This window comes from Hyperoodon ampullatus (assembly GCF_949752795.1).
Source record: "Hyperoodon ampullatus genome assembly, chromosome: 3".
Lineage (NCBI taxonomy): Eukaryota > Metazoa > Chordata > Mammalia > Artiodactyla > Ziphiidae > Hyperoodon > Hyperoodon ampullatus.
The window spans coordinates 30,782,446-30,809,198 of NC_136916.1; the positions used below are offsets into that span (position 1 = coordinate 30,782,446).

Here is a 26,753-nt window from a genome sequence, read left to right on the forward strand (position 1 = left end):
GGTATTTCTTATCTAGAATAACAGAGGTCAGACTGTTTCATAAAAGGCCAAAGAGTAAGTATTTTAGGCATGTGAGCCAAGTCTTGTCACTACTCAGCTCTGTCTTTGTGGCACAAAACTAACTAGACAGTATGTAAATGAATGGGCATGGCTGTTTTCCAATAAAACTTTATTTTTAAAAAGTTGGCTCTCAGCTGCAATTTGCTGACCTACTGCATTAGAAGATGCTAGCAAGCTTTAGGACAAGTTAACTATATATAGTAAAAGTCCTTTAGTGGAGAGATTAACCTGGACTTTGTTTTCTGCTTTAAAGTACACTGTCTGGTATTTATGCCAAAGGGTCTGCTATGCTAGTAGTATATGACTTAACCTGAGTTTATAGTCTCTGGGGTCACATATACATTTGAGAATATGAGGAAAATTATGACTCTTCTTTCCAGAAAAATGCACATGTACACATAGATGTAGCACTTTACATAAGAATTCTGGACATTCCCGGGGCTCTGTAGGCCACCAGTGGACCTAGGGTTTAACAGCAATCCATATGGATATCTTCTGTAGACACTTGAAATTTCAAGTCCAGAGCTGACCAGTTTAAGATTCAAGGTGGTGATTTGGGACTTACTGCATGAGGTTGTTAGCTGAAGCCATAGAAGTCACTAAAATTGCCAAGAGAAACAATATAGATAGAACGCCCAGAAGTGGGCCACAGGGAGTGTTCCCTGAGGAAGCTGAGGAGGCAAGGGAGAAGTCCCTCCCTGGGAGAGAGTTATCCTCAAGATTGTCAGAAATCATACAGATAACAGTTGTTATGCACCCCTGGGTTTAGATATTTGTGAGGCTGATTCTCTCTGAATTTCAGATTTTAGACATATAAATTGTATTAACCCTGATCTTTGTAATTAATGTTATAATTATTCTTTTAAGGAATATTACAGTATGTCACATGCAAAATGGACTTATAATCGATTATTAGTTTTAACTGCTGCAGGTTAACTTATTAATTCTAAAAATCTCCCTGACACAGCACAGACCTTATCTGGAAAAGGACAGCTGCTGCAACATGTACACAGTGATAGAGCTAACATCCCTGATGAGTCACGGGGAGTGGCTGTAATTGTAACACAGTTCTCTCACCGAGAAGCTAGGCTGGCATCAAGCAATTTGGATATGATTTTCCTTTAAAAAGAAAGAAAGAAATGCTCATCAAAATTTTGGCCATTTGTATTTATTGTAATCAAATTCTAAACCTTAGAAAGTTCTTTTTTTTTTTTTTTTTTTGCGGTACATGGGCCTCTCACCGCTGTGGCCGCCCCCGTTGCAGAGCACAGGCTCCGGACACGCAGACCCAGCGGCCACGGCCCACGGGCCCAGCCGCTCCGCGGCACGCGGGATCCTCCTGGACCGGGGCACGAACCCGCGCCCCCCGCATCGGCAGGCGGACTCCCAACCACTGCGCCACCAGGGAAGCCCAGAAAGTTCTTTTTAATACTTACTTTTTTCCATTTAGATTTCATAAACACTTGACATCTGTAACTTTTTTTTTTTTTTTTTTTTTTTTTTTTTTTTCGGTACATGGGCCTCTCACTGTTGTGGCCTCTCCCATTGCGGAGCACAGGCTCCGGACGCGCAGGCTCAGCAGCCATGGCTCACGGGCCCAGCCGCTCCGCGGCACGCGGGATCTTCCCAGACCGGGGCACGAACCCGTGTCCCCTGCATCGGCAGGCGGACTCCCAACCACTGCGCCACCAGGGAAGCCCGACATCTGTAACTTTAAAAGTTGAAGAGGATTAAAAAAAATTTTTAACTATCTTCATATTATATTGGGATGTTTTACTTTTCTTGGGACCCTCAAGTATTCTTTATGGGTAACACCAGTTATATGAGATCTTTTAAAAATACAGAATCCTGGGCCTGCTTCTCAGTTCATCTGAGGTGGAGGCAGGGAATACTTTTTAAAAGTTCCTGATAGCATTCTCTTCTGTACATTACCAGATTTGGGAACTTCTGGTTAGAACGTGTAGCATATACTAAGGAAAAGATAGTACTTTGAGGGCTTCCCTGGTGGTGCAGTGGTTGAGAATCTGGCTGCTAATTCAGGGGACACGAGTTCAAGCCCTGGTCTGGGAGGATCCCACATGCTGCAGAGCAACTAGGCCCGTGAGCCACAACTACTGAGCCTGCGCGTCTGGAGCCTGTGCTCCGCAACAAGAGAGGCCGCGATAGTGAGAGGCCCGCGCACCGCGATGAAGAGTGGCCCCCGCTTGCCACAACTAGAGAAAGCCCTTGCACAGAAACGAAGACCCAACACAGCAAAAATAAATAAATTAATAAACTCCTACTCCCAACATCTTAAAAAAAAAAAAAGATAGTACTTTGAGTACAGAAGACAAAAAGTCTTCAGATTATTTTCCAAATGTTTGTGCTGAGAATATAATTCCTGAAAATTAAGTGGCCTGCCAAAAGGCAGGATGTAAAGTAGTACCAGTTGCTTAAAGGTTTCATTTTCATTTCCCCCCTTAAGTTAATATTAAAATCCAGATAACTGTGGGAGTTTTAATATAGAGGGTGCCTTGCATTTTGAGAAACAATTTAGATAATAGTAAGAGAGTAAAATCCTAGTATTAAAAAACGCATGGGATATTTTTTTTGTTATTTAATTTTGTACAGATGTCTTTGTTTTACAACTGTTCCTTAAATGCTCTTATTTAAAAAGTGAAACAAAAAAGACTCGTGAGAAAAGTTTCAGTTTAGTGTGTAAAACACTAGCCCCACCTTTTTCTCTTCCTAGATTTCTGAGTATTTTCGTATGTTTGTAAGATTGCAGTTATCTGCTGAGAATAGTAACTTTCATTTTGTCAGGGGCAATAGAATATAGTGATTTCTTTGGGCTTTGAAGCAAGTTTTCCTGGGTTTGAGTCCCAGCCTGCCATTGGTTACTTGCACAACCTTGAAACCTCTCTGCACTTTAGTTTTCTCATTTGCTGTAAAAAAAAGACATCATACATTACAAAGTTGTGAAAGTTAAATTAGTTATTAGAACACCTGGCGCAATTATTAGCTGCTCTCATTAGTGTGGTGATTAGTAGTAGTAGTAATAATACCATCAGTTAAAGTTTCCAAATGTGCTTTCACATCTGCTCATATTAAACCATTTTTAAGAAGATTTGCTCGTTCTGTAGGCAAGTCAGTTTAAGCTGAGTGGTTGTGATAAAGTCCAGGGTTATGTAGTTGACAAGAGATTAGAGCCAGGATTAAAGCTCTTGGCCTTTTGACTTAAGTGTTTGACCTTATGGGTGTAGAGAAAGAAAAAAGTGGAAGGTTACTTAAGGGAGCAGAAATCTATAAAGCATTCCATTGTATTCCATTGTTGTCATGACCTACTTATGTTCCTCTGTGTGATGTTCTTTTCTTGGAGAACAACTGTTACATGGTCTGAGTTCTGAGAAAAACACATGAGCGTGTTTCTTCATTATAATTAGATAAGCAGTGTACCCTTACTGTTGTCTTGAACGGGGGCTGGCAAACTACAGCCTGTGGACAAATCCAGACTGCTGCCTGGTTTTGCAAATAAAGTTTTACTGGAACCCATCCTGCAATGTCATAATTAAGAAGTTGTGGCAGAGACTGCATGGCCCACAGAGCCATTTACAGAAAAAGTCTGCCAATCCTTTCCTGGTCTAGGATGTTAAAATAGTTTTGTTTTCAAATTAAAAAATAATATATGTATAGAGAATTATTACAGTGATTTTGTTATAGCTTGATGCTGTTGCTAAGTTTGTTTTGTATATTTTATTCGGTGTTTTTTCACTGCCCACTCTTGGCCGAGACTCCCCCTCTAGGAGGGAGCTGGGCATACTGAGAGTCTTTGGCTGGTGGCACTGCCTCGTGGCGATTATCAGGGGCTGTCAATGAGAAGACTCACTGATTTCACTGCAGCCCCTGCATGACTAGAGAGTATTGGATTTGCAGAGTGTGTTCTAAGCCTCTGCTTGGTTATATTGTATTCTCCCTAGTATTTACAGTTAATTTAACAGATCCATTTTATGCATTTTCTCCCTAGAGGAACAACATATGTTTACATTTTTGGTTCTGTTCTATAAACTATTTTAATAAAAGTGACTCTCATGTTACTGATTAATCATAAGCAGTCGCATTGTTGAAAAAATTCTATTACAGTAAAAGCTCAGACTAGTTAGGATAAGGTTCAACTGTAGAAAATTTGCATTGTAAAGGTTTGTATTTTGTATTTCTTATACTCAGTCATTCCATAAACTGACAAGGTGCATCTGAGACTAAGCTGTTGTCTAAGGTTTTTAGGGAATTGTATATTTTAACAAACAGGAAAAAGTCTGATTTATATTTAGCATATCTATTTCATAAGAACGATTGCTTCTGAAGTACTTGATAGCAGTGTTTAGAAGAGATTAAAACTGTAGAAATTTAAAATACTTGTTTCATTGTTTGTTTCTCTTGAGAGAAATGTCTCCACTGAATTCTGAAGTTAGTGGTGTCAGTATTGATTCTGCTTATGGTGTAACAAATACATGATTATTAAATTGGTTCTTATGAATGAGAATTTCTAGCCTAAATCCGAGCATTGAGCCAAGTTAAGTAATCAAGTTAAATAATGGGATCAAAAATCCTTTAACTATACAGTCCACCTATATCATCAGGGTTGAATGCAGGTTCATGCCTTTGTTCTCTCAGAGTGCCAGGTGAGTCCTCATACACATGCATGTAGGGCATATGGTGTTTCTGCTTAAATACCTTAGAGAAGCCTTGGCTTTTAAATTAAAGATCTAGTTTTTTTATTTACACACCTTATATGTCACCTTCCATAGTTGTTTTCTTTGAGTTTAGGGAGCTATAAATATTCTTTTGCCCTAGTATATATCGTTTCTGTTAGATATTGTGTTCTGTCTGGAACATACATAGAACTTTGCCAGTAGGCTAAAAATTATTGTGGAGACATCCATATACATAAGCTGAACACTTCTTTTTACTGTTTCAAAATGTCGAGAAGTAACCTTCTTCTGACTGGTGAATTTCAGAGTTTTTTTTTCCTGATCCTTGGTTTTAGTCCTTTGTCTTAGGTAAAAAAGATTTCAGTACCTCTAATTTGAAAGATGCTTGATTCAAAACAAGATTTATATGTGATATTGTTGGTAATTAATTTGGTGCAGGTACTATTACATTTTCTTTTTCAGACATGCTGTGGAGTCCTTCATCCTTTTTTCCCCCCTTTCACCTCTGAAAGATAGTCAGGTAGAGAGATTCAGTTTATTAAATCTCAGTGAATTTAATCGACAATTGATGCCTTCTTTCCTATGTCTCCTGTGCCGTGCGCAGTTGATGGTGAGTGATCAGCAGTCAGCACAGTGAGTGTTCTTCAGTGAAGGTTGAAAGATTTTTTCTTCACCAGTAATTTTGACATTACCCTGCTCGTTTTTCCTTTATGAAGTTTTTTTTTTTTTTTTTGCGGTACGTGGGCCTCTCACTGTTGTGGCCTCTCCCGTTTGCGGAACACAGGCTCCGGACGCGCAGGCTCAGCAGCCATGGCTCATGGGCCCAGCCACTCCGCGGCATGTGGGATCTTCCCGGACCCGGGCACGAACCCACGTCCCCTGCATCGGCAGGCGGACTCTCAACCACTGCGCCACCAGGGAAGCCCCTATGAAGTATTTTTTGATAATGCACATGTTGTCACTGTATGATTATAAATATAAATTATGCCCTCAACAATCTAGGCAAGATCCCTGATACCATAGAGCTTATATCCAAGTGAATAAAACAGATAAATACGTTTGAAATATGAAACAGTAATTTCCATTAGTGGTAAAGAAAATCAGGGTGATGTGACAGTGCAGGAAGAGGGGGCAGTGTTAGAGACATGCTTGGGCAGAAAGAAGGCTTCTCTATGGTCAGCTTATCTTGAGACGAGTGAGTGAGAAGGAGCCAGCCAGAGGAAGATCATTCCAGAATAAGACAGAGATGGAGATACATTCAGCTTGTTTTAAGACAGCAAGGTGACCGGTGTGGCTCGACCACAAGGGCAGCATAGCCAGGGATTTGGAGTTCTAAAAAGTTTTTTTTTTTTTTTCCTGTTCTGGAAAATCGATTAGGGAGAATGTGAAACTTCAAAAAATTGTTTATCACTTGAATTGTTACTAAATCTTTTTAAAATAAGATTCTTTGTCTAACCTTTGAAAGTGAGTGGAATATTAAAGACCCATCCTGAACTTCTGTTATTCAGATAAGAGCCAACTGTTATTTTCAATCCTTGGGAATTTTCGGTTACGAGATTAAAACTCCAAACTGAGGTTTTGTTTTCATATGCTTTGTAAGGGGACGGGCTGAGGGAGGACCATAGCTGATACATTTCTCTAGTTAATAGAGACCAAGGTATAGTTGTGTTGTGCTCAGTGATTGGTGATGGATTTTAACCCCTAAGAGGAGTTCATGGACCTAATGACTGCAAGGCAAGCTTAAATATTATACTTTATAGTCACTATTTTTAAAGTAAAAGTGTACATTTTATTTACTCCATCAGCTGAGAACTATTTTCCTGTACAAGTACAGTATAAAACATAAAATATTATAAAAACAGACTTCCACTCACGTGTAAAAGTAGTAAGTATATGAAAAATCTTATTTCTAGTTTAAATAATGTAGGACAATTCTCTATTGCCTTTGAGAGAATGCTAATAAAAAATGAAGAGTATGGTAACACTGGTCTCTTGTTATAAAGTCAACCAAACATACTGCACAATCAAGGGTTGTTTTACTCTAAATATGAATCTAAGTACGTAATAATCATACCACCAGTGAAGCCCTGATGATGCTTTTGTCCCTTAAGTGAAAGAAGGGTCCTTCTTAGTCTTTCCCCAGTTGTTCCCTACTAAAAATTGTTCATTTTTTCAATTATACTTGTTGAACAACAGATCTGTTTTCTAATTCAGATGGACTAGGTTAGTCGTCATTATCGTCATAAACGAACATGCAGGATGAGAATCTCTGTACAAGCTGATAGGCTTCATGTAAATATGTAGCTAGGTTATTGCCAGAAAGCCATTTGTCAAAGTGAGCAATACAGACACTCATATTTTTTCAAAAGCGTACACCACACATATATATATTTCTGAAAATAGATTACAATGTATAAAGAACAAATTTAAATTGTGAGAACTTCGCTTGCAAATATAGCCAAGTAGATATAAGGTAATTATTCCCCCTGCTTTCTCAGCATACTCCCTGGGCAGCTCTTCACTTCTCTGCCCAAGTACCAGCCCAGAATCTCCACATCTCTCTGCCTTTTTCACCTCTATAATCGTCTGTGTGCCATGTTGTAATTTTTGAATTGCTGTCGAGGAGGAACTGCAGTATGTAAATATCTGTTTCCATATGAAATTTAGAAGATTAGCAATGGCTGCAATATTCTGAGAAGTCAGACTTGAGTGTGCCTAGTTTTTCTTTCTCATATGTATTAGGAGCCCTCCATGCCGAACTGTCCTTGCCAGTGGAGAAGAACTTTGGAGTCTGGTTAAGTTACTTTCTAAGTTTCTATCTTTATTGATAATTGGGGCTGAGATAGTCCAGTGGCCTTTAAAGGGTACCTAGTTTCTGTGTTCATCCTAAGCTGTGTAGATCTTGCCTACCTTTATGCAATAAATGAGTTTCTGAAAAGAAATTATAAGTTGGCTTATGTAGGATGAGTCATTTATTATGTAAGAGGAAATTAGCTTTATAAAAGGATGTTTTATTACAGTGAACATTCAGCCTCAGTTTATTTCCTGTATTAAGATTATTTTTAAATAAGATGTAACCGGTCAGTTGGGGAGGTGTTTGAGAGCTAGAAATCAGAAATAAAACTCCTTGAAGAATTGGCAGTCTGGCATATTTCATCAGGGTCCAAAAGACAGAAAGCACAGTTTCTTGTGAACAGAGCAAATTTAATATAAAGAGATTAAATATAACGAGATTGGAGTGACAAGGGATTAGCCAGTAATAAATAAAGAGAACTCTGAAAAATATAAGAATCAGATGTAAGGAGCAGGCCCTTCCCCTGGTGCTGAGATGGAGTTGCCAAAGAAAGAAGCTTCCCCACCTGTCCTCACACACCTGAGGCTCACTGCATGGCAGAGAATTCACTGTGGTGTCACTGGATGAACTTGCAGGAAATCTGCCCTCCAAGGGGCTTGGGAAAGCCAATCTTGAGGAGGTGTCTTGTCAGAGACCGCACACTGTAAAACCAACCTAGGAAGTGTCTGGGGAAAGCTGCTGGCCACTGTGAGTGCTTCTGACCCCTGTGTCCTGCAGGGGCTGCCAAGGGGACAGAGGAGAGAGCCCCTTCCTCCTGCGGTGTCTCTCCAGGTCCCTCTTCTGACCTCGCTGCCTGCCCTCTGCCTGCACTAAATGGTCCCAAACAGCTGTGACTTTACACCTGAAGTTTTGCACTTAATCTGTTACTCTTTGCTGATCTGGTTGAATGTGTGTTGATCTGCTACTGTACTTACAGAGTTGACTGGATACGACTTAAGGCTCTGTTTACAATGAGCCCATTTATGTGACTGTAAAAACTCTCTTTCAGAGACTTTGTCTTAACAACTGTTCTGCAGAGCTTTTAACCAGCCCAAAGTCTCTAGATTAATGGATCATTACCGTTAGATTAATATGTACAAGGGGAAAAACAAAAACAAAGTTCAGAGGGTCTCAGGGTCCCCTAGAATGCCTGGAGTTTCTTTCTAGGCTACTAGGAGCCAGAGTGTGGTAGACAAACATGAGTCCAACTCAGGACAAAGATGGTTTTTGTATAAAGTTGGCTTGACTCATAATAGCAAAAGTTGTTTTTTACTAAAGCTTAAATATTACATGGGAGCCATTAGGGTAGAACTATGTCAGGAAGGTTTGGGGAAAATGTATTTTCCTTTTTTGTGGCTTCACTTTCAATAACTGCCACTGATTGTAGGCTGATTCTGTGTGTCTAAATTCTATTCTTTGTCTTATAATAGACTTAATGGTCATACATGCTCGTAGTAGAACATTTTAAATGTTTGGAAAAGTTGATTATTTTGTTCTGTACTGTTACTCTAGACCTTCATTGCCCAGCACCATTGCCACTAGCTACATGTGGCTGTGGAGCCTTTGAAATGTGGCCAGTTTAAATAGAGACGTAAGTGTGAACTACACACTGGAGTTTGGTGACTGAGTACACAAAAAAGAATGTGTAAAATGCCTCATTAATCATTTATATTGATTACTTAAATAATACTGTGGGTATACTGAGTTAAATAAAATTATTAATTGATTTCACCTCATTTATTTAATATGGATTCTAGAAAATTTTAAATTACATAAATGACTTGCTTCACAATTCCATTAACAGCATGGCTCCAAATCTACATGTATTGAATAATGCTTCCATCTTTTGGTAGATAATGGAAATACACTAAAAATGGACAATGATTTTTCCAAATATTAATCGTATGAAAAATTTAAAGAATGATGTGCATTCCACCCATCTGCAATGTTAAGTCATAATAATTATATTAAAGAAAGGTGATAGTCAGTAGAGTATGAAAATTAGCCAACTCTACTAGCAGGAGTTCCGTGTGATGTACAGAGCAAGAGCCCTATTGCACGACAGTCTTGGTTATCACTGGGGAGGATGTTTAGATTAAAATATTATCATTGATTCTTACCTATCATTAATGTCACTTGGTCACATTCTAAGTTTAGAATTTTTAAGTTACAAGAAACAAGAAAATCAATTGGAAACGTTTGTTTTTTGATCTTTTTGAAGCAAATAGTCTTTAAAGTCTGTTGCAGAGCAAGAAAATCTGTAGAACTACTAAAATTATGTAGTTCTTTAATCTCATTCTCTTCAAAATGTTCATACTTATATCATTTGCATTTTTCAGTGCAAAGAATGCAAGGAGAATTTATTATTTTGTATTTCCCTTTATATTCTGAGGTGCCTAGAGCAGTTTGGGGATAGAGTTTAACTGTATTTATTTATACTTAGACTAATAGTATGTAAGATTTTATTACATAAGCAGTGGCTAAAAATTTTAACCTTTTATGATTTAGAAAGTTCATTCTGGTTTGAGCTAGGAGATATCTTGGCTTTATTTACTGAAAGACTGTTTTACTTACATGCAGCTCATTTAATACATACAATTTAAAACTGGAATACACCCCCACAGTGTAGTTAAATGAACATGAAAATAGAAACTCGGAAAAGTGCTTATGTTTTCTTTTTTCAGGAGGATAACGGGAAGAAATTTTTTCCTGATAAGAGACTGCTAATAATATGCATTAATAGAATCAAATTCTTTGTTTAAAATTAGACTTAATTCCATTTTTAAATAATGAACATTATTTTAAAATATTTAAAAACATTTCAGTCTTTACTTCATAAGTACTATGTAAATATTTTCTTAAGAAAACTGAAATAGTGGAGATAAATCTCAGATTTCCCTGGGCTGCTGTTTTGTCTGCTCCCCGCTCCGAGAACCTCTGTCGCCTCTGTCCGTCTGGGTCTTTCTGCATGTGGCGTCGACATATGTTTGTGTAGCTGTGGAGAGTTTTCTTTAATACCTCAGTGATGTCAGTCACACCACGTATATTCTGCAGTTTGTTCCTCACATTTTATTTTGAGGCTATTTTCATGTCTCCATGTCTTCTCATAACTCTATTTCATTGTAACTTTAATATTTTAATTTTTAATCTTCAATTATGAAAGCATTGTATGCTCGTTAGAACAGGTGAAATAGGCCAAATCTGCCAACTCCACCTCATCCCAGATCTTCTTCTTGAATTAAGCTTTCGTCCGTACTCATGCAAACATTTTAGCATCATAGAGTTTCTGTGTGTTTTAAAAATAATTTGAAAAGATCAGGCTCTGCACATATTCCCCAGATAGTAGTTTATTTCACTTAACACAGGTGAGCATCCTTCCAGCTTATTCTTTTGATGAGAAATTTTCCATATTATGGAAAGTCTGTTTCTAGGTCTTTTTCATTTTCTTCTTTTTTAGATGTTGGGGGTAGGAGTTTATTAATTAATTTATTTATTTTTGCTGTGTTGGGTCTTCGTTTCTGTGCGAGGGCTTTCTCTAGTTGTGGCAAGCAGGGGCCACTCTTCATCACAGTGCGCGGGCCTCTCACCATTGCGGCCTCTCCTGTTGCGGAGCACAGGCTCCAGACGCGCAGGCTCAGTAGTTGTGGCTCACGGACCTAGTTGCTCCGTGGCATGTGGGATCCTCCCAGACCAGGGCTCGAACCCATGTCCCCTGCATTAGCAGGCAGATTCTCAACCACTGCGCCACCAGGGAAGCCCAAGGTCTTTTTCATTTTTGTCCATGAGTTCACATACTGGCTCTTTTTATTTCTAAAATAATTTAAAAGTGTGTGTGCATATGTTCTAAATATCAAATTCTTATTATATGTATTGTTAGATCAATATATAGTCTTAAAATTGAACTCCTGTTACATTTGTTTTGTCAAATTGCTACTATTCAGTTTGAACTTAAAAATATTCATTTGGTTCAACCTAAGACATATTTTTTCAAATTATTTTCACACCTTTTAAAACTTTTTATGTATTCACTTCATTTTCTGCATTGAATCTTACTTTGAGTCCTCTATTTTTGATAAGTTTTTTTAATATATTTTATGTTTAGGACTTTATCTGAAATTGATTTATACTTAACGTCATTGATATGCATAGAGATCTAATTTTTCTAAATTTGTGGACAGTTGTTCTAAACACTGTTTATTAAACAGTGTGTTCTCTTCCAACAGTTTTGGGCTGCTGCTTCCGTAATAAACTTTGGTACTGTGGATGTATTTCTCCATTTTCTGTTTTGTTACATGGATCTATTTATCTGTTTCTGTGGCAGTAGCACTTTAGTTTTATTACTAAGTTTTTATAATATTTTGTTATCTTTTAGAGCAAGTCCCTTGTCATCCTTTTTTGACATTGTCTTGGCTGTTCTTGTACTCTTTACAAATTGTTTTCACAATATGCTCATAAGTTTTTATTTTACTAACATATAGTCTCCGGAGCAGAGAGGAAGAGAGAATTTCTAAACCCGGGGCTGTCTCAACTCCTGTAAAGCATGCAGATGAGCACACACCTAAAACAGTGGAAGAAGTTACAGTTGAAAGAAACGAGAAACAAACACCCAGTCTTCCAGGTAAGCCTAGCCTAGAGTGCAGGAAACATTTGCATTCAGACTAAATTGTTTCACAATTTACAGAATTATATTTACAGAAAATATAAAGATGCAACTATTATTATTACTACTATTGCTGCTACCTACTACCCATGTGTGAATTTTTCTGTACTTCCAGCATTTTCTTTGTGAGTGGGAGGTTGCCATATATCAGTAAGCGTTCGTGAATGGTTTTTAAATTTTCCAGATAGTAGTTATTTGTGGTTCACAGCTGTTCACAGTGAGTGAGGTTGTTTTCCAGTACTGCTCATTAAGGGAAACATTAGATTGGCTTTAGACACTGTTTAAAGTTCTCTTGTCTGTTGAAAGTGTTTTCAGAAACACTTTATGAAGTATACCTTGCTGACCTGTATACAAGACCACACATAAGAATCTGCAAGGTTCTGAGATCCAGTTGCTTGAAAGGCCTGGAGATCCTGGTTCTACTGTCTCTCAGGTCCTTCTCTCAAAACCTGTTTCTGTTCTGATTATTTAGTGGCAGGAATGTGGAAATTTAAAAATAAATTGTATCACAGTGAAGAAAGAAGGCTACTTTGACAGTCTTAACAGAGAAATGTAGGGATTCTCTCTTCTTATATTCTTCTTCCTCTGTTATTCTTCCCTAATAAGTATATTTTTCAGACTGTAACAGCTGGAGCTATAGAAAGCATAGGTGACCATGTAACATGCATACATGCTATAAAGATCCCAGAATTTATAACTGTAAAATGTACCCTAATATATGCATATGTAGTATATATGTTCCTGATCAGGTTCTCTGAACTTACATTTTTGCTGTATTTTGCAGACTTTTTATTGTTTGGTTATTCCAGTGGTTGCTTGCTTTGTTATTGCATTTTGTAAAGTGATTCCTGCATAATTTAAATTTTCTTTTCTTTTAGAACCAAAGCCTGTATATGCTCAGGTTGGACAGCCAGACGTGGATTTACCTGTCAGTCCATCTGATGGGATCCTGCCTAATGCAACTCATGAAGATGGGATTCTTCGGTAATGTGGTTTTAAACTTGTGTTGTCTTCTCTGCCCGTTACTAAGGATTATTTAAATTGAGAATTCAGTTGTGAACCATATTACATATGCTTTTAAAGACAGTGTATACTACTAAATGCTATGGTTAGTGTTTGTTTTGCTTTTTAAATTATTTATATGATAGAATCAGTTAGAGATTAGAGAACAACAAAGAAACATTTAAGATGTTTACTTCTTTCTCACCACTGTTTTCTACCTAGTTTTTAGATTAGGAATTACAAAACTAGAAAAGTGTTTTCTATTTAAACATCAGAATTTTCACAGGCATTCTAAATCCCTAGCATTTAAAAAAAAAATGAGTGTTCCTCCATCAGCGCTATTGACATTCGGGGCCAGATAATTGTTTATTGTGGTGGACTGTCCTTTACATTGTGGATGCTTAGTAGCATCCCTGGCCACTGGCTGCTAGTAGCACACACATACACATCCCAGTTGTGACAACTAAAAATATCTCTAGGCGCTGACAAATGTTCCCTGCAAGGCAAAATCACCTCTGGTTGAGAAACCTGTTCTAGATTAGTTAGCAACTCAAAAGTAAGTTTTTGATATTCACAACTTTTATTACTTTATATTTTATACATTGAGATTGAAATGTAGATTTTATATCCAGATTTCAAACTATCATGATCATCAGATTAGTTTTTGTTGCCTCTCTGGTAAAAGAGACATGACATGAATAATGGAAAATTACCAAATTTCCTAAAGTAGATTAGATGTAGACCTCTGCTCTCATCTGTTTTCTCTGCTAAAGAAAATTGGGTTATTACCATAAGACCTAGCTTGGTAGAGAGAAATGGCTCCTGAAATAGATGAAAGTATCACAAGTTTAAAATTATACATTTTGGGGACTTCCCTGGTGGAGCAGTGGTTAAGAATCCACCTGCAGGGGACACGGGTTTGAGCCCTGGTCCGGGAAGATCCCACACGCCGTGGAGGAACTAAGCCCGTGCGCCACAACTATTGAGCCCGCGTGCCTAGAGCCCATGCTCTGCAACAAGAGAAGCCACCGCAATGAGAGGCCTGCCCACCACAACTAGAGAAAAGCCCGTGGGCAGTAGCATAGACCAAATGCAGCCAAAAAAAAAAAAAGAATGGCCTGAGAGCTTTCCTAACTCTGTAAGTTTTATGAAAACTTTAATAACTAGATTCTAGAGACCTATTTCCCTGAGGGAGCACTGAAGGACAGATACCAAAGAGAACTGAGAATGTGGGCAGGATTTGTAGCTTAGCCAGGAAAGGTTTAGTTATTCATTCAGATTCAGTGACTGGATTTGAGGCAGAAGGATTTTTGCTATTGCATGTGGTTGACATAACACAGGGCAGAGTATAAATTATTAGGCATGTAGGGCATATGACCCTAAGATGGGGCCTAGAGCTGTCCTTGAACAGTGGTTTTATCAATAAAAAGCCAGGTTTTACTAAAGGATGCAGACTACAATCAGCTGTTTTACTTTTTGAGGTGCACTAGATGGGTCAGTGTTAGGAGAGGACTTGAGGGACCTGGGGCCTTAAGGACTTTAAGGAAATGTTTAAAAGAGCTGTCTGTACAGTTGATTTGGGAGAGGAGTCTGTCAGAAGGCTCTTGATGCAGGTGGAAAAGTAGGATCCATCACAGCCGAGGGACTCACACCCTCCATGATAAAGCCAGTAAATAGATTCGGGGCACTGAGGGTACCACCAGCCCTGGCAGTAAGTGACCTCATCTGACCTACAGACTCTCAGGTTTCCATCTAGCTAATGTTAGTTCTACATGAAGAAACAAGGTCAAATGTGACTACCTTGTAAGTTCTGAAAGCTAGTCTTCAGTTGGTTTTAAAGAACGAGGCATCTCTCTTCCCTCAACTCATTCATTCCTTTGATTTGTGTTTTTTCGTTACTACTAGTTTCTAATTATTTGCTCATTGTTACTTAGTAAATTAAGAGGAAAAGGACTTTTTCCCACACTTCGTGTCAGAATAGGTAGAAGAATTGTGTGTCTTCTTGGCTTGGAATGTGGGATGGTTATAGAAACCTAGAAGGGAAATTTGTAATTATGTATGTAATTTGTAATTAATTACCCAAAAGGGTAATGCTTAGTTATGATGTGTTTCTGTCTAGCCATTCTTCTAAGACATTCTTTGGTGTTTTAGGAGTGTCACAGAGCTGTGACACTACACTGATAGTAGAGGAATGTGCCTGCATTAGTTCCTTTCCGTTCTCTCTAGCAAGGGGGCAGAGCTTAAATATGGGGCTAATCCAAAAAGGCTGAATGATGATAAGCTTTTTGTTTAAAATTCAAAGGGGCTGAAGAGTAAGATCTGTGTGAACTACTGAAGGAGTCCCCCAACTGCAAAGTTTCAAAACCACTGTGTGTTGGGTATAGAGATTACAATGCTTAGAGCCTGAGTTTGACTCTCTGGCATTAGGGAAATCTGTCAGTTTATGCTCAGTTTCTACCTTTGTACAGTAGTGCTTCTTAGTTATTCAGTAGAGATGATATGGTATGAATCGGGGTGGGAGAAATGGAAGATTTTTTAGCCATTGTTAATGTACCACATACATCCAAGACTCAGAGTTGGGAAAGCATTGTTATGAAGTAATTTTATAATTATTATGTAAAACAGTACTTACATACTGAATTTAGATATTTCAAAACTTATTTTGTTAATCAAAAATTAAAAGAAAGTGCTATTAAATCTGGTTTGGTATTCTAATGATAAATTTTATTCAGTAAATTAGACGTGTAGGGTAAATTTTAGAGATGATGGTCCTTTGTTTTATTTTAAATATGGTTTTTATTGTAGTAGTTTGCTATAACTCTTCAAGCTTCTCTTAACTGTTTCAAATGAAATATTTGTCTTAACAGGCCCAGCATGAAATTAGTAAAATTCAGGAAAGGAGATAGTGTGGGTTTGCGGCTGGCTGGTGGAAATGATGTTGGAATATTTGTAGCTGGCGTTCTTGAAGATAGCCCTGCTGCCAAAGAAGGCTTGGAAGAGGGTGATCAGATTCTCAGGGTATGTCAGTGGTCAACTTATGTGGTTTCAAAGTACTTAGATCTTTAGAAAAAGGCACCAGACACAGCAGACTCACTATCGCAGTTAGCTTGTAATCTGTTGTAGCGTCTAGAACCAGTTTAGCATGCAGATTGAGAATCCATCAGGTCTTCCCATTCCTGCCTTTGCTCTTATTCACTGCTGTGTTGTTACTACACAGTGTGGTGCTTTGGTCTCGTGTTAATCACTCATGTTCATAGAACCTAAAAAAAGTAAGTCTTAGAGCCCCATAACATCCACCAGTTATTTTAAGTTCAACTAAACATTCAGGCTGGCTAGACTCTGCCGTGGGCCACAACTTGCCACTAGGGCAGCGTCAGGTGTTACTCTCCAGTGGGAGTAGTCTTTGCAGCAGCCCACAGAGCCCTGTAGGACCTTCTTCACCACAGGTGATGGCTCAGGTGTGCAGACATGGGGTTTCCATCAGGCACGTGTGTAAGCTGCCCTGGTTCTGAAGCTTCATACCCCACAAGAGGGAAGAGTCCAGGAAAGCCTAGTTTAGACGCAGGGTACCAATCAGGTCTTTTTCTTTTGTTTTTTTGGTTTGTGTATGTTTTTGTTTCTTTTCCATAAGCAATGCCGCCTAGTAGTGTAGTACCATCTTTATTTCTCTCTTCTCTTTTTAAAATATCCAACCTTCCTGCCAGATGCACTGTATGCCGTTTTAATCGGAAGATCAGATCTCTCAAGTGGGAGCTCCTACACCTGCTCTACTCCTCTTGCCAGAGGAGATTGCCTCAGATTATCATTCCCACCTCTGCTCTGGTCTCTTCCTGCGTTCAGGCTACCTCCTGCCCATGTCCTGCATTCGTTCTCCTCCTGCCCCAGAATATGGCTGCTTTGTTCATGTTGTCCTCTTTCCCTATCCTCTGGTTCTTCATCAGCCTTCCATTGTCTGTCTTTTCTCCTTGGGCTGTTGAACTTGTTGAAGGTTTGGTTGAGTCCCTTCCCTGCTTGCTTTTCAGTCCTTGTGTCATAAAGTTGTGTAGTCTGCCTTCCACCTTAACCACGACTGAATGTGAATTTTCATGAGGCATTGCCGACCTAATGTCATCTTCAGCCCTCATTTTCCTGTATTTCTTACTAGTGTTTTGACCTTCTTAAAAAGTCCTTTTTGAAGTGCTTTCTTCCTTGGATTCCATAACACTGCTTTTCTGGTACTCCTCTAATCATTTCAGTTCTTTTTCTACCTTCTTTAATCATTCTTCCTAAAACTTGGGGTGTGTCAGCAGCCCCCTGCTTCTATCTTGCTTTAGTATCTCTGTCTTGGGTTTGGTTGCTTTTGGCAGCAGCCTGCGGTCAGAAGCTGCCCTCTGAGCACTCTGCGAGCCCCCTCAGACTGTGCTGGCTGCCTATGGCCACTCCCGTCCTCCTCCTCCCCCTTCAGACTTACACGTCAGAAAGTCAGGGCATTGTCTCCTGACTCACTGGTTTCCACCTGACTTTGTGTTGTGATTCCTCCAGATGATGTCTACATTTTCTCAAATACAACATGGATAATTAAACAGACCTGTTATTCTCTTACCTACCCCATATCCTGTTTGAAGTAATTATACATCATTCAAAAAATATTTCTTAACAGTTTTTTTGTTGTTTCGTATCATAAAGGTAGTACATGTAGAAAACAATTTTTTTTTAATGTGGAAAATTTCCAGAAGATGAGTAGAAGAAAATCTACCTGTAATCCTGCACATAGTCACTGGGGACATTTTGATAAGTTACATTTTGGTCCTTAGGAGCGTCTAATATTAAACGTTGATTTGGCAGACACTGAGCTTACATCATACCAGATGCTCTTACAGAGATGGCACAATGCATGCACTATTTCTTTTTAATCTTGTTTCCTTTTGATTTCTTTTTCAGAGCCTAGTAAAAAGTAGGGCTCTATTATACATTCATAGAACTTATAATTTAAAATTTTAAATCCTGAGATTTTACAATAATAATAAACAGTTGGAATTAGAAGTTGTCTTTTTTGGTCTGAATTGGTTGGATTTTGCAGTGCATGATCTCTAATGTCGGGATGCATTGTGACTATTCTTTAAATGACTTTACACCTTCACTCACTTTATTTACTTGGTTTCTGCTTGTTTTAAATTAGGGTATATTCTTTTCTCCAAAGTAAAATGAAAATTTTCACTTTTGAAGATGTGATATTTTCAAATTAGATAAACTCTGGATATGTTTGTTTCCTGCGTAGATAAATGTTTTTATAATCTTAAAATATGACCAGTAGTAATTTGTGAAATGTATTTTAACAGGTAAACAATGTAGACTTCACAAATATCATAAGAGAAGAAGCTGTCCTTTTTCTACTTGACCTCCCAAAAGGAGAAGAAGTGACCATATTGGCTCAGAAGAAGAAGGATGGTGAGATACTGTCAGAATATTGAGAAAATAAACCTGGAGAAGTTTGAGGACTTGAATAGGAATTTTAATTTTAATGTTTTTAATAAATCAAAGTTAAGTGATAAATGAATTTGTTAATCTCACAGATTTTGTTTATTTTGTCATTTAGGGGCATACAGTCTTACACTGTACTCGTTAGCACAGCACAGTAATAGGACCAGCCAACCTTGCTGGCATTCTATTGAAGTAGAGTGCCATCTGCATGGAAAAATCCTGTAGTATTCCACACAAAAGTGCATATGGGAAGCTTCTGAATTTTGTATTGATGTTTTCTAAACAATATACTCTGATGTTTGTTAGCATTAATGCAAGGGAATGCCTGATTTTCTCTTGTGATTAAGCAGATACATTTTCATTTAGAACAGGGTTTCTCAAGCTTGTCACTGTTGATGTTTTGAACCAAATAATTCTTTGTTGTAAAGGCTGTCCCGTGTGTTTTAGGCTGCTTAAAAGCATCCTTCCCTCTGCTCACTAAGTGTCCGTAGCACACACACCCTCCTTTCAACACACAGTTGCAACTATCAAAAATGTCTCCATATATGCCAGTTATTCCCTGTGGGGAACAGAATTCCCCTCATTTGAGAACCGCTCATTTAGAAAGTGGGACATAGATGAGGTTTGCAGGGGCTGCAGCGAAATTAAGTTAGATGATTTAAATAGAAAGCATGTGTGGCTTTGGACAAGTTGCTTGATCTGTATCTGCAGTAGTTTCCTCATTTGTGAAATGGAAGTGCTAAGAGTTCCCATTTCGTGAGATAATGATGATGTCCATGAGACAGAATACTTAGTAAGGAGCTGCTGTTTGTTGGATACTGTTGTTTTTGTTATTGTTGATATTATCAATAGAATCTTCACATAATGTATTCTCTTCAGATTAATATATTTTCCCACTAGTTATTGATAATTTTTTGTTTTGATTCCTTTTAGTTTATCGTCGCATCGTAGAATCAGATGTAGGAGATTCTTTCTATATTAGAACCCATTTTGAATATGAAAAGGAATCTCCTTATGGACTTAGTTTTAACAAAGGAGAGGTGTTCCGTGTTGTGGATACTTTGTACAATGGAAAACTGGGCTCTTGGCTTGCTATTCGAATTGGCAAAAATCATAAGGAGGTAGAACGAGGCATCATCCCTAATAAGAACAGGTATGAATGTTTGGATACTTCTTACAGAACAGATTAAGGAAATGATGACAAGATTTCAGTCCCACTGGGAAATTTTGGTAACGTAAAGAATTAGTTTTCACTGTATTTACCATATCTAAAACTGACTTAGTTGTATAAACTCCTTTATTTTAGTTTAACCATTAAGATTTAAACTGCATGTGAAGTTCTATCCAGTGTTTTGGCATTTTGTTTCACTATAAGTCTTTCTCCATTTTGTTTTTAAAATACCCTTATTTTTATTTTTGTCTTGTCCAGAGCTGAGCAGTTAGCCAGTGTACAGTACACACTTCCAAAGACGGCAGGAGGAGACCGTGCCGACTTCTGGAGATTCCGAGGTCTGCGTAGCTCCAAGAGAAATCTGCGCAAGAGCAGAGAAGATTTGTCAGCTCAGCCAGTTCAGACAAAGTTCCCAGCATATGAGAGAGTTGTTCTTCGAGAAGGTAGTCTGTTTTCTATAGATGAACCTAATACCTTTTAATATCAGTTTGCCTAAGAAAGAAGAAGTATAAACTGTGCTATTTTTCATTTGAATCTCCCCAGCTGGATTTCTGAGGCCTGTAACCATCTTTGGACCAATAGCTGATGTTGCCAGAGAAAAGCTGGCCAGGGAAGAACCAGATATTTATCAGATTGCAAGTAAGTAGTCTCCATATGGACTTCAGATGAGATTGAGCGTGTTTCTTTACTAATTACTTCTCTAAAGGGTGGGTCTGATCCATTCACTTAATAGAAATAACACTTTTTGTAAGTGAACATTTGCAATTGACCCCATGTATTTAATTTGGGAGGAAAACCTGAGTGACTGTGTCTGTGCTCTGCCAGTTCCCTTTCATAAGAAAAAGAATCACCATTTATGAGAATCTCTTAGCACACAGTCTTGTTTAATCCTGACAGTATCCATGGGGCAGGTGTCAGAATGTCCAGCTGAAGCTGGGCAAGCTGCGCTGTAGGGTGGTTGTGACTGAGACCACCGCCCCACCTCTTTAGTTGGGGTGTCATGATGACACCCAGCTAATGAGTCACACACTTGGCTCTGAACCCAGCTCTTTCTGGCTCCAGCCCAGTGCTTTCAGTCATTAAGCAAACAAATACTCAGATATGTCAAAAGAGTAATAAAAGCATGATTCATGCTATTGCTTATTGCAGACATATATAGTAGGTTAGTATTAAATATAAATATTGAGGAAGTAGTCTTTAAATGCCTTACAGATTTTCCTTGCAGATTCTTTCGTTGTTTCATTATTTTAGCTATTATGGTAGTTTAAATACACTTAGTTATGATCACTTAGGCTTGCTTTAAGTTATTTGTATAGTCTGTTTCAAATTTATATTTTACTAATACAAAGGGTGCAGAAATCTGTCCATATTTTGGTTGCTTTGTCTGTCTATATTATGCTTTGCTTTTGTTCCGCAAAGGATTTAAATACTCAAGAATATAGCTTTTTCCATATATATGCTGAATTTCTTAGACAGAATTACCAAAGATAGGAAGGAATGACCCAAGACATGAGCACTCCTTGGCTGCTGCTGTGTAACTATGGCAGCTTCCAGAGGGTTGTGCAGCTGTTGTTCCTGCTGGCACTATAAACACCCAAGTGCTAATTTAATATTATATATATTGCTTTTCATTTGGTTGCTGGTAAAGTTGAATGAGGATATTTTCTGAAACTCAGAAGATTTGTAGACAAATGATAGTAAAATTTGAGCAATTTAGAAAATGTTCATTTCTGATTCATCACTCAGTTTGTTAGTCTTTTCAGAAGAGATCTTTTTTTGGTCATTGCTTATAGATAACATTTTGACTGAAGAAGTTGATACGTATAGATACCACCTGTAACCAAACTTAGGGCTTTTACATTTAGGAAAAGCAAGTGTGAAGACTTAGAAAGCTCTGTCTTAAGGACTAATTGGTTGATTAATTGGGTTTACTCTACAACCAGACTCTTACAAAAGGGATTCAGATTGCTTAGTTATGTATCCTCTTTGAATCTAATGAGAGTTTTTTGAGTTTAGAGACTAGTAGCATTTTCTCCACCCAGAACCTCCCAGTTGATCTCCCTCTGTCGTTCTCCTGTGTCCACCAGATTGGAGATTGGCCCTGCTGTCTTGCGATGGCCTTGTTCTCCCAGATCATCCCCTTGTCCCTCAGCCTGACCTCTGAACTTCCATGTCTCTGTCTTTGTCTGATCTGAACAACCAGAGCTCTCTAACTTCTGAGCTTTCCTGTGACCAGAGTCTCAAACATTGCTGTGCCTTTTCGGTGAAAGCCTTCATGTCAGCAGACCTCTGAGACGCGTGGTTAGAAATCAGCCCAAGCTGCCTTGGCGTGTTCTGCGCCAGGAGGGAGGCACAGGTTGCCAGTGTGAAAGCACAGGCTGTGTCATAGTCACAAGTCACAGCCTTCTCTGCTCCCAAGTCCCCTTCTGCTGATGTGAAAAGAGGTCCCTAACCCAGGACTCCCCAGCCAGTCTGCTGTAGTTGTTGCTGCTGAGTGTGGGCCTGCCTAGGTATTGAGCAGCCGTCTGCGGCCGGGCGGGCCCTGCTGAGGGGAGGCCTCCTCAGGGTATCTGTGTGCCATACAGACAGAACCATTGCTACTCACATGCCACAATATGAAAAAGGTTTGCAGACAGTGCCATGCCAGGCCACACTGGAGCAAAAGAAAAAGGGAAATCCCTATCTACATGTTTTTATATATATATTATATATATATTTTAATGGTTGTTTTTTCCAGAACATGAAAATAGTTGGAAGATTTTTGAAAACATGCGTATTAAAACTGACATTATTTTAAATTTAAATATTTTATTTAGACCAAACATAATTTGTAATTTTACCTTCCCTGTTTTAATGGAAGCAAATTTATCAGTATTATTTTGTAAATCTGCTTTTTTTATTTTAAGCTTATTTTCAATTGAGAGAATTGCCGTATTTGGCTGTTTCTCTTGACCAAGTGACAGTCCTAAATAATTTTTGCTCAAGTTCCACTTACTGATTCTTTTCTTTTAAATAATTAATTAATTAATTAATTAGTCAGGCTGCATCAGGTTTTAGTTGCATCACGCGGGCTCTTCGTTGTGTCATGCCGGCTTCCCTCTAGTTGTGGCATGCAGGCTCTAGAGCACGCAGGCTTAGTTGCCCCGTGGCATGTGGGATCTTAGTTCCTCAACCAGGGATTGAACCCACGTCCCCTGCATCTGCAGGGCGGATTCTTAACCACTGGACCATCAGGGAGGTCCCTCCACTGACTGAGTCTATTTAAAATGTTCTATTTAAATGTTTGAAGTATTTATTTTGCTTTTGTGAACATATTGCATTCAAATATGATTGGACTTCTGAGGTTTGGGGGCACCCCCTTGAATTTTGCACTGGGGTGAGTGGCCCACTTGCCTTTTTATTTATTTATTTATTTATTTACTTACTTACTTACTTACTTACTTACCTACCTACCTACCTACCTACCTACTTATTCATTTAGCTGTGCTGGGTCTTAGTTGTGGTGTGCAGAATCTTCATTGTGACATGTAGGATCTTTAGTTGGGGCATGTGGGCTCTTAGTTGAGGCATGCACGTGGGATCTAGTTCCCTGACCAGGGATTGAACCTGGGCCCCCTGCATCAAGAGCGCGGAGTCTTAGCCACTGGACCACCAGGGAAGTTCTCCCCCTTGCCTTCTGATCCCAGCAGTGTTGGAAACATTGATGTAACCCGGGGTTCTCAGCCAGGGTGGGTCTGCCCCAGAGAGGACATTTGGCCACAGTTCTGTTTGTCACCATGGGAGCAAAAGGGAGGTGGGGGGCTGCTACTGACATCTAGTGGGTGGAGGCCAGAAATGCTGCTCAATAGGCCGTGGTGCACGGGAAGCCCCCACAACTACACGTCATGGAGCCCAGCGTGTCATTATGCCCAGCAGTTGAGAAACTGACCTAACCAGTGGAAATTTGGTGTTTTGTTTTTGTCCTGACTGCACGATTAGAAAGTGAACCTCGAGATGCTGGAACTGACCAACGAAGCTCTGGCATTATTCGCCTTCATACAATAAAGCAAATAATAGATCAAGTAAGTTATTAGAAATTTACCCGTTTCATTGTAAGCTGTGAATTTTGTGTTTCTCAGTGGGGTGGGTTTGGTTAAACTGAAAGTAGAAGGTAGTTTTTCTAAAGTTACTACTGGTATACCGTAAGTAAGTTACCGAGACATTATAATAATCACTTTCAATGGAACAGTAGTACGTGCCTGAAAAGATGAGCTTTCATTACCACAAAAAAGTATACAGTGTTCACATATGTTGATAGACTTGATATCACATCAGGACAATTCAGGTTGCACTTTGATATTTATATGTTAGGAATGTGTTGCTACTCACAAGGTCATGTCAGGAACATTAAATTGTTACACTTATTTTCACTCTCTGCAAGTATTTGGGCTGTCTTAAAAGTGAGCTAGTTAAAACTTTTTTTTTAATTGTACTAGAAATTAAATTGCATTAACTTCTGAGTACACCTTTTTCTAATATGTGCTCCTGAGACATTTTGGAGCACAGTTAAACGTCCATTCCCATTGGAATGTAGTCTCAGCTGTGACTTTCTGAAGGTGATGCTTCTTAGTTACCGTGTCTTGAGTCCTTGTTTATTTTTTTCTTGTGTCTTCAGGATAAACATGCTTTATTGGATGTAACACCAAATGCAGTTGATCGTCTGAATTACGCCCAGTGGTATCCAATTGTAGTATTCCTTAACCCTGATTCTAAGCAAGGTGTGAAAACAATGAGGATGAGGTTATGTCCAGAATCTCGGAAAAGCGCCAGGAAGTTATATGAGCGGTCTCATAAACTACGTAAAAATAATCACCATCTTTTTACAAGTGAGTATATTAAAGGCCTTCTTTCAGCTTACAGTGTCTGTGCAACAATATGTGGGCAAAAATGTGTTGTTCAAATATTAAAACTCATATAACCTTTGCCTGTTATGCTTGCTGTTGTGTTAACGGCTGCTGTTGATTGAAAGAAATGGTTCAGTGCCAAAATAGACATTCCCAGGGGTGTGTCCTCAATACCATCTGTCAGATAACTCAGTAGTGGTGACTGAACTCTAAGCAATGGTTGAGTGAATTCTGACTTTTGCCGTGTTGTAATCATAGAACAATGTTATCTATTTGCAGCTACAATTAATTTAAACTCAATGAATGATGGTTGGTATGGTGCATTGAAGGAAGCAATTCAGCAACAACAGAACCAGTTGGTGTGGGTTTCTGAGGGAAAGGTAAGAAATTTCCTGTTTTTAACCCATTTGATAAATTATATAACTAATCAGAGAAGCCTTTGAGTCACCATTGTTTTCTAATTGGATCAACTTATTAAAGTAATTTGGGGCATTAGCTTTTAGGTTTTTATAATTTGTAGGGGTTATGAAAGTTGTTTTTGATAGTAGAAGATTCTGAAGTTTCTCTCCCCACTGAATTACCATTCAGTGGTATTCTCTGAGAATTCTCAGAGGGTAACTTAAAAGAGCAGGGTTGAGTTCTGATTTTGCCCCTGTCTGACTGAGGAATGACTTTGAATCTGGCTTCCATTTCTTCCTCTGGAAACAAGGGGAATGGGTGGGCTAGATGAGTGGTCCCCAAAGTGCTGTGCTCAGCATGTGAGATCCAGGACTGGCCCTGAAGAAAAGGCACTCTGAAGGCAAGGAATGGGTGGGGACCACCGTGCTGCAAACCAAGCCCCCTGGAGCAGCACAGTACCCACCAGTGTGGTGACGGCTCTGAGAGGTCTGAAGTAAAGGACTTACTTTGCTACTTTAAGCATTTCCCTAAATCCTTACCTAAGGAATTTTTTTTCACTCAGCACCTGTTAACATTCTTAAAACATAATGAAAATGTTAGACAAAGCAATACATCCTTTTGGCTTTGAATTTTGATTTTATAAAGATTAAAATAACTTTTCTGTTGTTAAGTCTTTCTGGTCTTTTAACAGTTCTTGATGGGAAAGTCCTGTTTATTTTGTTGGGAGAGATAATAATTTTCTCAAAGTATACAGTTAAAAGAATCTTTTGTTTTAAATGTCTTTTACCTTCAGATCAACACAATATTAATATATTTTAGTTGCTAGGGAAGATTGAGAATATCTGTTCTCTTATTTTGTTTTTTGTATTTCCTTGTCGGCTTGGTTTTTGTTGTGTTTTGCCCCTGCATGGCCCCTACTTTCCTCTGCCTGGCTATGGCCCCAGGTGCTGTGGCAGTGCATGCTGCATGCTTAGGACCCCCGTGCTCCTTACCCAGAAAACACAACCTCTGCCAAGAAGAGATGTTGAAATGCTGACATGTAGAGGTAATGTCTGCTGCTCCCACCTGTGGTCCTGTGTCAGAACCATGCCTTTTCTCCTCAGTACCACTCTGGGCGGTGGACTGTACACATGAGATCCTGAGACCACTTTTGAGTAACTGACATATCAGCCGGGACGCTTTATAGACAGAGGCAGGTAGAATAAACTCACTACACCACTTTACATGACACACTGTTACTAATTCTTAACTCCTGTGGCATTTGATTAAAAGGATTACCGTCCTCTCCATACTAATCTTCTATGACAACACAGTTCTGCTAGCAGCCTTGGTCAGGTAGAATGTTAATAGCTTTCACCGGTGATTTTTCTTTTTCTTTTTTTTTTTTGCGGTATCACTGGTGATTTTTGAAATAATATTGGTTTATAAATGCACAAGGTATACATGTCTACCTATCTGAGAGGTTTTTTTAAATCCACAAATCTTAATTTTCTGTGATTTCTTTGTGATACTATTGTGTACTTCCTTTCTTTGCTTGGATTTTAAAATGAAGGTCTAGCTCTCCCAGCTTTTTGTGTGAGGAAAATAGGTCATCTCA

The 26,753-nt window shown here is 38.8% G+C and overlaps 1 protein-coding gene across 12 annotated transcripts in view; it reads left to right on the top strand.

Annotated features, from left to right (window-relative positions):
- Nucleotides 1–26,753, top strand: part of TJP1 (tight junction protein 1) — a gene marked incomplete at its 5' end in the record, with an annotated part of 251,470 nt that overhangs the window by 203,691 nt on the left and 21,026 nt on the right. For all 12 annotated transcript variants that reach the window (XM_079698942.1, XM_079698946.1, XM_079698947.1 and 9 more), the window contains 10 exons: nt 12,060–12,199; nt 13,120–13,225; nt 16,111–16,261; nt 18,562–18,670; nt 19,637–19,856; nt 20,133–20,317; nt 20,418–20,513; nt 23,853–23,935; nt 24,529–24,739; nt 25,037–25,137. In XM_079698942.1, coding sequence (XP_079555068.1) covers nt 12,060–12,199; nt 13,120–13,225; nt 16,111–16,261; nt 18,562–18,670; nt 19,637–19,856; nt 20,133–20,317; nt 20,418–20,513; nt 23,853–23,935; nt 24,529–24,739; nt 25,037–25,137 — 1,402 coding nt within the window. The remainder of the gene's footprint in view (nt 1–12,059; nt 12,200–13,119; nt 13,226–16,110; nt 16,262–18,561; nt 18,671–19,636; nt 19,857–20,132; nt 20,318–20,417; nt 20,514–23,852; nt 23,936–24,528; nt 24,740–25,036; nt 25,138–26,753) is intronic.